The sequence below is a fragment of the Vidua chalybeata genome, chromosome 16 (genome assembly GCF_026979565.1).
Source record: "Vidua chalybeata isolate OUT-0048 chromosome 16, bVidCha1 merged haplotype, whole genome shotgun sequence".
NCBI classification, from domain to species: Eukaryota; Metazoa; Chordata; class Aves; order Passeriformes; family Viduidae; genus Vidua; species Vidua chalybeata.
Window position 1 is genome coordinate 6745581 of NC_071545.1, and position 12063 is coordinate 6757643.

Below are 12063 nucleotides of genomic sequence, written 5' to 3' on the forward strand. Positions count from 1 at the left end.
TAATGCATCATTGATGTTTATAGTTGATAACACATAGTTATATTTAATGAAATTCTACTATCAACATGCTTTAACTCTTACCTTATTCTCTTCTTTGTATAATTTCAATAAATATGTTATGGACTTGCTGAACTTTTCCGATTTTGATAAAGTATGTCTGTGCTAACCTAAGGTGTTATTTTAATCAATTGAATGATTATTGTAAAGGTCTGCCTCAGCTAATTTGCAAGCATTGAAGTTCCACAGCAGGTTCACTGTATGTGTTTTGGTAAATGTTTTCTTTAATAAGGAACTAAGCAAACTTTCAGAAAATTAACTTCATTGAGGCTAGATAGATTCTAACTCCTGTTCCTAAAAGAATTCTCATTTGATTATAGCAGCGAGTTTTTATTACCAGGTTTTAAATCTTTACATCACACAGCTGTCAATGAGCTTACCTCCACTCTTGATGAGAATATCAAAAAGATCATCCATCTGCTGACTGTGTGCACTGGAAATCTGTAGTGCAGGAGAACAGGGTTATTCTCTTTTGTGTGGTATTTTTTCCTATGCTCATTGTTCCTAGTTCCTATCAACAGTATGTAAGTACTAACCTATAATAAAGACGAAAATCCTTAATATTAAATTGTCTACCTAGAAAACAGGTACTTTGGAGAAACATTTGCAATCTCTGTAGCTGTTTCAGTACAAAGGAATAGGGAAAAAGCATGACAAAGACTTCATGAAGGCAACCTAGGAGAGAGGTGCAGGAAGCTAGGGATCAGGAGAGTTACTGGCCCCATTTTGTACCAGGGCAATAATAACAGCAGCACTTTGGGGTTGCAAACCCTGCTCTACCGTCTCTCAGAGATAGCCTGTGAATGTTCATCATGTAAGATACATTTCATTAGGTGTCTTTGGGGTTTTTTCCCAATTTGTAGATTTATGTTGTTTTATTTTTTAAAGGACGGGGTATGCTTTTAGGAATTGCTCATCTTTGTTTTAACCAGCCATTCCCTAAATAACTGAACCTTAAGCAAAAGGTAAGAAAACCCCCCACAAACCCACTCATTCAGAAAGTCTAGAAAAAGTGGAGACTTTCATGAAGGTCTGAAGAAGTGTTTTAAACCATTGCTTATATTCCAAGGATGGGAAGTGATTTGTCATCAGGAGATCCAGTGGGGAACCCCTGACTGACTGGTAGTGATAGAGTGACCTAAGACAACCTGTGTGCCCTCACTGTGGGGATGCCTCACACATGCCAAGGACACAGGAAAGGGCATTAGACACCCATAGCTGTGCCTGAGATCTGCCACCACAAAAACCCAACCAACACAAGGGGCTACAAGGTTTTATCTTTTGGGATAGTTCTGAAATACACAAAATTAGGAATACTCATTAGTTTTGTTTAGAGATTTCCTCCAATACAAAAGAACTTTTACCCTTATCAAGGTTAAACACTATACAGGATTGTTCACCAAGATCACTTAGTACAAACTCTTTTCAAGCAAGCACCTATGCTCATGTTTGCCTGTGTGTATAAACACATATTCTCCTCAAGTTTACTCACTTTGGAAAATATAAACATATTTCCTCTCTTAAGTGTGGGGTTTGGGTATCCCACATTCTCAAAACAAGTCATCTGGAGGCTAGTTACTGTTAGTAGCAGCAGCAGCATTATCCCAATTAGATGTATCACCAACTGGGAACTGTAAGACTTATTTACATATATGCTACTTTAATAAAAGAATAATGAAACAGGGGTCCAGTGGTTAAACACAGTTATGAAACTGGTGACAGGGTATCTTAGAAAATCTTTACAGCAACCAAAAAATTCAAAACCTAAAACAAGCAATGGTTTTGGTAATTGTAGAGAAAAGTTTTGTTTAACAGACTAGAGAAAACAAGTACCTCACGGTGTGATGGCTGAATATTGCGTGTCTGTTTTATGGCCTCTTCGTAACGAGGAGGATCTTTTGTCTTGGACACTGTGTTGTTGAAGAGGGGCTGCTGAACAATGTAAGGCTGGGCTTGAGATGGAGACCCAGGCTGCATGAAAAATAATGACTAAATAATGTGATTTAGTGAATTCAGGATGTATCAAGCTCTACAGATTATTCTATTTTGTCACATCAATCTATGTATTAGCGTAATCAGAGGGATAAAATAAGTTTCTTTCTCCCTCTCTAACACATATGCACAAATAAGCATTATTAAAATCTACAAAACATTCTTCCTTGAGTGAACTGCCATATGTAAACAGTCACATGTTATATAGGAATAATAATATAAACCTGAACTTTACGGAAGACTGTTGGGATATCCTTACCTTGTTGGGAGCAGCAGGTCCATTCTGCACAGAAGGGACCTGATTACCACCAGGGAGAATGTTAGCGTTTGATGTTTTATTAATAAAAGATTGTGAAGGTGTTGAAACTGGTGCAGTCTGATAGGAAAATACTGCATTTGATGTGGCAGGTGGAAAAACCTGAAAAGGATTAACAGATCAGTCTCAGATTGTGAGTTTTTTATTTAAAAAAAAAGGGTAATATTGGATAAATTACATTAATGCAATATAAGACCTTTTTTTCTAAAATACTTGTTTGCTTAAATTCCCTATTAAGTGAATGTTATTTATACTGATTTTTCGTTGCAGTGGAATAACTTCTAAATTCAGAACAGTTAGTTCTGAAAGAAACTTTGTGCTCTGACATACTTTCATTCTTCACTCATTACTAAAAACATTTTCCTGCAATTTTCCAGGAAGCATGAAGAAAGTGTATGGAACAGTTCAATAGCATATACATGATTTCCCCATCTAGTGGACAGTCAATAACATGAGCTTATTTCTGACCTGATACAAACTGTACATATATCCGCATTTGCCCTCTCCTGCTGGTTTTAAGACAGAATGGTCTGTCTGTGCCATATAATTTTAATTTTTTTTTTTTTGAAAGTAACTACAGGTATCTATAAGGATTGAGGGAGATGCAGAAGATAAAACTCATGAACACGGGCATCAATTATAAGTTTGGTTACTGGTGTATGAAAGTTTTTATTTCTTCAACTGGTAGTCCACAAACTCATTGCAAGTGATTCCCAGCAGTATCCTTGTTTCTCATACTTTTGAGTTAAAGGGAAATGAAGAGAAGCTATGAATGCAAGTAAGGCTGTTTTAAGTTCAGTATCACTCCCAAATACCTTTATAACAAAGGTGACAAATCTTATGTCATGGATGGAGAGAGGTAGATCTAATGCTGAATGCATGAGGGGTGTCTTGATCTGTTGTATCACATCAATTTTTTCATTTTGATGTAAAATCCAGTGCAGTAGCAGGCTGCAAACTCTGCTGGGAACTGTGGTTTTTATGACAACTGATCTGAATAGTGGGGAGGACTGGAGGGCACAGATCGTGGTTGTGTCTACAGACATTTCAAGGAACTTGGAGGCAGCAATGGCAGCAAGCTGCCAGTCTCTGGTACAAGTACCTGCCTCAGGATGACTGGAAAATTTCTCTATAGGACCTGTTGCATTAACAAGGTGATATTAGCCCCTCACCAAATCCCAGAGAACCTGCATGAAATCTGCTTTTTGGATGTATGCCAGTTTTGACTTCTGGAGGATAGGTAACCTCAATGTCCATGAAATTAAATAGACTGAACAAGCAGTCTGAAGAGTATTGATGCTCCTTTAGCTGTGTCCCCCTTTATTACCCAGCTCTCTAGAGAATGGCAAAGCACAATCATGCATCTTCTAAGGTAAGTTCTTATCTGCAACAATAGCCCAAGCAGAGGCAGATATGGTTACACTGCTCAGGTACAATTCCCAAGTCACAGCAGAACATGTGTGTTCATGATGCACTTTTGTAAATTGAAATAAGAACTCCAAAGGCTGAGATATAACAGTTACATAATATACTGTAAAAATGACCCTCTTCATCTTGGAATCTGAGTTGTTTCTGAATTATCTGTCCCTAGGGGCAGGCTGAAAAACCTTGCTGTCCACTGATAAGGATGCAATAAATGTCCAAAACTAATCTCCACGTTCCTAATAATAAAGGTCAGTCTAGAAGAGGCTCAGAGGAGGAGAAAACCTTCTCTCTTGTGATGACTGGTGCTGATGGGTTGATATCAGTTCCCATATGAACGTGACTGGATTGGCAGTCAAAATTGTACATCCAGTGCTGAGGAACATGTGTTGGAATGGGACATTTGGTAGAGAGGAAAAGAAGGATCTCTCTGAATCATACCCTACCATCCTTAGGAGGGGGTATGGTAGGGTTTTGACTCACTGGAATTACCATCCTCAAGATCTGAGTCCATAGCTTTCTTCATAAAGAGGGATGAAATCAACAAGGAAAGTCAGAAAACCAGAATTAACTTCTATAAAAGAATAAATCTTTGAAGTCATAAGTAAAAGCTTTCTCTTAAGAACTGCCTATGAGAATCTCCCATTCAGAGCCAGTGTCAAGTAAGAGAAACTGACTGGAATATACCTGGTACACACCACTCGTGCCAAGTGTGAGGAAGGATGTCCTAAGTGTACCACTAAGATAAAAAGTCTTTAGACAATGTATTTATCTGCAACTGAAAAATAAAGTCCTGCACAGACTAAAATTTTGGAAAAAAGTCTCATAAGCCCATTGTATCACACAGAAAAACATGGTACAGATGTTAGGTGACTTGATCATTTGTATTTAACACAGATGACACATAAAAGATTCTAAAAGCACTGCCTAGAACTAGATTATACAACTATTTATCTTAATGTTTATTGCTATCCACAAACCTTTCTGATTTGTTGGGTCTGACCAAGTGCGTGCTGCGTGATGGTATTTTGTTTTGATTGTGGAGCATGCATCTGAGGTGCTGTCTGCACCAGGCCAGAGGAAGAGATAGGAGCAGGTATTTGTGATGGGGTCTGTATTCCAGGTTGTGATTGAGCCTAAAGGATGAAGATAAAATATTTGCATTATTTATATCTCACAGTAAGTTACATCATGTAAAAATCTATTACACACCTTATGCAGAATAGCAGTGGCACGTATTCTGGGAGGGATGAGTGAGAGCTATACAGGAAACAAGACTTGTACTGTGTTTGGAACTGGGGAATTCCCAGCTAAAAGGTGATGTTTATTTTGCCAACAGAGTTTAAGACAAAGACAAACTGGGGAGACCCAGCAGAAATGCTAAAAATAACAGGGGACAGAGAGAGCAGAAATCAGTAAGAAAGGACTATAAGAACTAGCTTGAGTAATCAGAAGACAAAACTGATGATGCAAGGAAAAGGTTGCTTTTAAGACCAATTTTTAATGGCCAGTGAAAGGCAAGAAGTGTGTCCAACCTCATGAAAAACAATTTTAAGTGATAGTGGAAAACTTTCTGGAGTATAGGTTAAGTAAAATACCAGGACAAGCTGCTTAAGATTGTTACAGATTCTAGCAGGATTTTAGAACAATTCAGGTGGAGATCTGGGTGTATAGCTCCTAGGAATAATTCTTGTGCTGCAGACTGGGGCCCATCCTCACCAGAATTTTCCACCCCTCATAAAGGTTGCTGGATGTGCTGCTGCACAGGCTTGCAGCAAGCCTGGGCCCACAGCACACACAACAGCCAGGGAGACACTGCAGCTGGAAGAATACTTTCCTGCCATGATGGGTGGCAGGGGATCTTCCAACAATGCCACTGGGAAGTGCATTACTGCTTAATTCTACCTCAGACCAATAGGTTTCACTGATTCAGCTTGGTCAGATTACTCCTATACCTCTGTACTTATAGCCTGTCTTGGTTTATGCTGTATTTATTCACTGTCTATAATCAGCCTAGCAATAATATTTGCATAACCATGTTTTATTTTTCTAAGTCCACAGGAGAGTTCTACAGCCTGGTATTCACATTTTTAAATATATCAAAACACCACCACACAAGGTAGTTCACATATATTTTGCAAAAAGAGCTATCTCAAAATAAAGTACTGAGACTGTAGCTCTCTATTACAATTTGCAGTTAACAAAATGATGGTATATGCTACTTTAAATCAAATTGTGCATGGAGGCAGTACATGGTAAGGCAATTGCTTTTCAGGAAAGAGTATCTAGGAACAAAAGTTAAAAAGAAACAAGTGTTAGAAGCAGGTATTACAAGATTGGCTCAAGCTTTTCTACTGTTTCCCTTAAGCAGAAACAGGCTAAGCCTGATTTTTAAAGTCATCTTATAAGCAGCATATTTACCTATTTACACTGAGTTATGAAATACTGCCATGCAGGTTACATGATAAAAAAATAGAAAGACCCTTACCTGCAACTTGATATTTCCGACTGGTAACTGCACTGCAGTAGCAGTATTCGGTCCCTGGATAGACAGTGGGAGGAGCAGCTGGGCAGTTCCTTGGGTAGTTAATAAAGCTTGAGGCTGGGCAACAACTGCAGTTTGTGGCTGTCTCTGTGGACTAACATAAAACTGAGAAATGGCATTCTGAGGTTCAGCTTTGGCCACAGGTATCTCCTGCTTGATAACAACTGCCTTTTTGGCAACTGGATTCTGGCCAGCGGTGTACACTGACTGTCCTAAGGAGTGGCTGGCTACAGGTACAGATTGACTTGTACTTGAACAGTCAGCAGGAGCAGTTTCATCTTTGACAGCAGCACCCAACTGCTTCTGTTCCAAAGCAGCTGAGTTACCGAAAGTTTGAGACTGTTGCTGTTGTCCCCTTTTTTCAACTTCAAGTTGCATTTTCAATACTTCCACAAGTTTTTGCTCTTGTTCCAGTTTTCTTTTGAGCTCTTCAATCTGTTTTTCTTTTTCTTGAAGCTTGCGATCCTTTTCTGCTACATCAAACTCCATGGTTGAGATGCTTCCACTGCTGCGATTCTGATTATCCTCATTTGTACTTGCTCTCAGTGGTGAAGTATTTAGGAACTGGGATGGTGACATCATGGTCATTTCTGGGAAGGTGTCTGCCATACTCGTATCATCTGTGCTTAGACTCGACTGTTCAGAGGGAGAGGGAGATATAGGCAGGGGAGAGCTGCTGTTTTCAGTATTTACTGCTTTGCTGCCAGGTCCAGTAGATGTTTTTTCTGGAGGGAAGCTGGATATCGTATTAGCCACTGGTTTATTTACTGTTGCAACAGGAAATGCCACAGTCACTTCCCCAGTGTTACCTGTGGCGCCACTAGAAGTGGTCACTGTCACAGAGGTACTTGTAGCAACCCCATTGTTGTTAAGATCTTGATAGGTTTTCAGACGCTCAATAAGATCTGTTTTTGTTCCAGACACTGGTAATCCCCTCAGTTTCAACTCCATTTTAAGCTCTGCTACCTGAAATAAAATAAAATAAATCAAAACACTATAATAAAAAAGGAAAATATTAAAACTTACTGATATGCATTCTTATTACATCTTAATAATGAAAAGTATTTTCATTAGCATATTTGCTAGTTATTACACCTCTGGGTTCTGACAGCATGCATTATCTATGAACACATTTCCATGACCTCCTACTTCAGTATTTAAGTGGCCAAAATCTTAGCAGTGTTCAGTTGTACAGTGAATAGTAGCAAACTGGTGATGTTTTTTCATAAATATTCAACATGGAAAAATGCACCTACAGCTCCAGTTCTGAGCTAAAAACCTCTGAAGCAAACCAGCAGACAATGGCAGCAGTGCAGATAAAAGCAGTGAACAGCAGCATGCTGAGCCCCTTTGTTACACCACCAGATCTGTTTCTGAGAAACTTTATCATGTCAGCTGATGATTAAATAGACCCATCAAACACAAAAGGCTCTCTTGCTAATTAGCAACCAAACAGTGACCCTAGGTGCCATCTGTGTTTCCTTTATAAAAACAGTATAAGCAGTCAAAGTTACTTTCTGACAGAAAAACATTCTCAGTTTTTTCCAATAAACTTACAGACAAAGTAAAGTGCAGATGTGCTGAGTGTAAATTGATTCCATGGTTCAAAATATCAGTTAAAGAAAAGCAGAGAAATGGCTTCACAAAGAATGGCTTCTGTTTATCATAAACATGCACCACAGCTAATTGCAGAGTTAGGGCTCCCTGCATTATTACAGCTACTTCTAATAGAACAAAAGTTAGTGACCTCAGTAGTATTTCAGTACTCAGCCAGCCTAGAATTTAAGTTGGAGGTATTTTTGATTTGGAAATGATGAAAAGTCACAGCAAGACGTTTTACATCTCTAAAAGCCACAGCAATTTTATGTTAAATAAGTCCCTAGCCAATGACTATCAGCTGTTTCTCCCAGTCTGGTACCCTCAACACTTGAGAGTGTGTTCTAATTTTTCGCCTTTACAACAATTAATTTCTGAACTCTTACTCAGAACTGATTTAGCCGATTCAGTGGTAAAACCACCACCAGCAGGTCTGCAAGGAAGGCAGTTACCACATCAGCAGGAATACCAATAAATTGTGCAGAAATAGGTACATGAACAGCTTTAATCACTGCAAAGCACAATTCCAGGTATTAACTTAAATATCTTTAAAAGTTTTTTATTTAAAAATTTAAAGACTGGAAAACTGATTTCAAACACTGTTGTTTGAATTGCATTTTATAGACTTATTTCATATTAAAAGATTGGCTTTAACTTAGGACAATACATTACTGTCTTGAGAATCCAATCTTCTGAAATGTCTTCTTTTTATCCCTTCAAATCTAAAAGAATCCTCCCTCCCACACTTTGGTAAAGGCAGAGAGAAAGGAATTAATTGCCCGCTAGATGTCCCTACGCTGCTGCTGAAGTTTGGCACTTTACTACTGCTGCTGAATCCTAAACCCCTACAAGCTGCTTCAGATTCGTCCCTCACAGTCTTTATTCCTTCTCATGTATTTCAGAAAGAAGATGATCCTATGAAATGTCCTCATAGTGCAACCTGAACAGTCTACACAGTTAGTTAACTTCAAGAAACTTTGGAATTTAGTGTTCATTTTCAGATGTGTTGAACTCTGGTCAGAAGATCTTTTCTATTCTCTCTTTACAGTCTTAGTTCTGTTTCTATTTATAGCAGTGACCTCTCAGAGTATGTTTTTATTAGGGCATCTTTTAATTTATATTGCTTAACTAAACCTCTTCACTGATACACTGAAATTATCATGAGGAAATTACTGCTCATGTGTTTATATCTGCCTGAGCCGAAAGTTCACATGAAGTGAACCTCACAGACATCATAGTAAGGGACCAATCAAATGTGTCTGAAGTTCCTCCTCTTCTAATTCTTTGGGAAAGAAATGTCAGTTCTAGAACATATGGCATATGAGGAATCACATATTTCAGTCCAGGAGAGTTGTGTTTGACTATCTTACTCTAACCAATGAGGAGGAAAGGACAATTTTCATTGGAACAAATTACCAGGCATAATTTCGATAGCAACAGTTCACAAGTTATTACAGTATGCACAGAATTACAGTAATGCACAGGAATGGACAAATCCCTCTTCTCTTTTACCTTCAAGTCATCCAAGCTGGAAGGTAGAGGACCTGGTTTCCTGCTAGGAACATTACTGTTCTGTCTTGGTGAATTGGCAGCTGATGTTGGTGTACTGTTGTTCAAAGTATTCAGTGGTGAATTCCCATTGTTGCTCTGTTTGTCATTCAGTGGCCTTCAAGAAAGAGGAAAAAGAGGGACAAGAATGTCAGTGCTAAATATATTCTGTTTTCAGTCAAGAGGCTGTGATTCTTAATCTCATGTCTGTGAATCTAGTGAAGCTAATGAACAAATTAACTTTTTTTACAAATTCATGCTTAACTTAACACATTACTGTTAAGTATTTTCAGTAAAACAAAACAGACAAGAAAACAGAGAGTAGTATGTTGCTATTTTGGTTTGGTTTTGCAGTTAAGCATACCAATTTATGCTTTATAGTTTTGATTATTGTCATGGTATCTCTGAAGAACACTACGGACTGCAAACTCCATTTACACAAATTAATCACCAGCCAGGGCAATTAGTTAGTTTTTTTTGTCTGGCATCAATAACCACCCCCCAATACTGAACTCTGTGGTTCAACCCTTCCATAGATGTCCAATGTTCACACACAGTATGGACTGACATAAAGCAGTTCACTTTGAAGATGATGATTTTTTTTCAGCTGTACTCAAGAATCTCATATAAAGATTCTGAAGTAGTCATCAAAAATTAAAAATGCCACCATTTACACTAGGTACCATAAGTCAGCTCTTTTATTTTGTTGAGCTGATTTATGAAGAAATGTTTCTGAAATGTCAGTAAATGGAACATAAGAAGCGTGGGCAAGCAGGCAGAAACATCGCCAGTCCAAATGTTAGGATACATGGTAATTATAAATACAACCCCAGATGGTAGCTTTAACTTTTCTAGCCTCACTTGCTGAAGAAAAAGAACTCAGTGAAAATTCATTTTAAAAAAATAGCTGAAAGTCAATTTGAATTTAGGGTTGTGTGACTGTGGCATGTTACACTTTAAGGACTTCTAGGAAAGGATTGGTCTTAGATGATGAGAATGAAATGCTGCAGATAGTCAGCTTCTTGTTTTGTTATGGGATTCTGGAAATTCTTTAAACATTTATTTTTTTGACTGCTTCTACCTATAAATCAGTGAGTGTACTCACTGTTAAAAGTGCTAAAGATCAGCACTAATGAGGAACTCATTTAAGCATCAGAGGTGAGGCTGTAAACAACACACAGATCTTATCAAATTTAAAATTACTGTTATGTCTTATTTGTAAACTGCAAGAATGTGGTTTGAGAATTTGATGTAAAAAAAAATAAACCCACAGGAATAGTGCATGTCTTTGTTAAAGACATGGTCTGCAAGCTTCTCTCCTGCTCTACCTACCTATCTTACACATGACTGAAAATGGTGTCAAAACTTTCTTGATTTTGCACAAGTGCTTTTGAGTTTCAAATATGCATTGGTCAGAAAAAACACATCTGACAGGTAAGATGTTCTGTTTCCATGTCACATAAAAATAACTAGGACCACCTCAAGGCTTCTCAGACTTCAGGATTATTTTAACAAGAGAACAACCTCACCACCTTGTTAAATAAGGCAAGTAATACCCACAGGGATGCATAATACCATTTAAAGTTTTCTTGGGTTCCAACTGTCTCTTTAATGTTTGCCAACTATATTTACTTCTATAGCCCTAAGCCTATAACTGATGTATATGTTTTTTTCTTAAAAGGACACAAACAATGCTTCACATACTTCAGCAGTGCAGGTAGAATTGTCTGGTAGTTGTAGTGTTGTTGCTGTTGGCTCAGGATCTGCAGCTGCAAAAACAGTTGCTGCTGTTGTAGCAGACGAGCATAGTTGGAGTCCATCTGTGGCTCATTTTTCTCACCTTTCTGATCAGGTGGAATATACTGATGATACTTCAATTTTTTCACCCTTGGCTTAGGTTCTTTACATTTCTTGCTCCGATGTTTATCATTTGGGTTCTTTGGGTGGCTTTGCTGTTTATGGATGGAAAAGATTGAAACAAAACCACAACAGATGTCACTTTAAGCAGTTATGCGTGGCTCAGAGATGCAACATACCAGGGCGCTTTTACTGTAGAGAGCTGCTGAAAACAATTGCCCTTGAAAACATCCCCAAATGTACCATCCTTGGAAGGTTAAAATACTCCAGCTGGCTTACCCCCCTGCACAAGTAGGGGTCATCAAATCACAGTGAATGTGTTTTTTAAAGGTGGCACAGCTAAGGGATTCTACTAGTCATGACCTGTCATTGCAAAGAGGCATTCTTCTTAAGCAGGTAAATTGAAAGCCACTTAGCAGTTTGTGAAGTAAAAGCCAATATTCTAAATTCCATCTGTAAACATCTGAGGTACTTAGAGGTCTAGACTAAAAGCAAGACACTCCTATAAATTACAGGCAGCAATATCTTCATTAGCAATGCTCAAGTGATAAAACTCTCTTCCTTTACAAGCTCTTTGAAATTATTTTGAGGGAAAAATTGAAGGCAGTTACTTGATCATACAGAAGCTATCAAAGCAGAAATGCTGTGTTGATCCATGCCTGTTAACTACACAGATAGCCTCTTCTGGGGAACATCTGAATTAAGGTCCTGCATTAAGTAAGCTGGTACA

The 12063-nt window shown here is 38.2% G+C and overlaps 1 protein-coding gene and 1 long non-coding RNA gene across 6 annotated transcripts in view; one reads left to right on the forward strand and one right to left on the reverse strand.

Annotated features, from left to right (window-relative positions):
- The window catches only part of LOC128795998 (uncharacterized), a 33611-nt gene that overhangs the window by 10900 nt on the left and 10648 nt on the right, over positions 1–12063 (forward strand). The gene's annotated exons all lie outside the window — the stretch shown is intronic.
- Positions 1–12063, reverse strand: part of MRTFB (myocardin related transcription factor B) — a 68813-nt gene that overhangs the window by 6617 nt on the left and 50133 nt on the right. For all 4 annotated transcript variants that reach the window (XM_053957209.1, XM_053957211.1, XM_053957210.1 and 1 more), the window contains 7 exons: positions 11181–11428; positions 9441–9594; positions 6276–7298; positions 4768–4923; positions 2309–2467; positions 1891–2028; positions 438–498 (listed from right to left, as the gene is read on the reverse strand). In XM_053957209.1, coding sequence (XP_053813184.1) covers positions 438–498; positions 1891–2028; positions 2309–2467; positions 4768–4923; positions 6276–7298; positions 9441–9594; positions 11181–11428 — 1939 coding nt within the window. The remainder of the gene's footprint in view (positions 1–437; positions 499–1890; positions 2029–2308; positions 2468–4767; positions 4924–6275; positions 7299–9440; positions 9595–11180; positions 11429–12063) is intronic.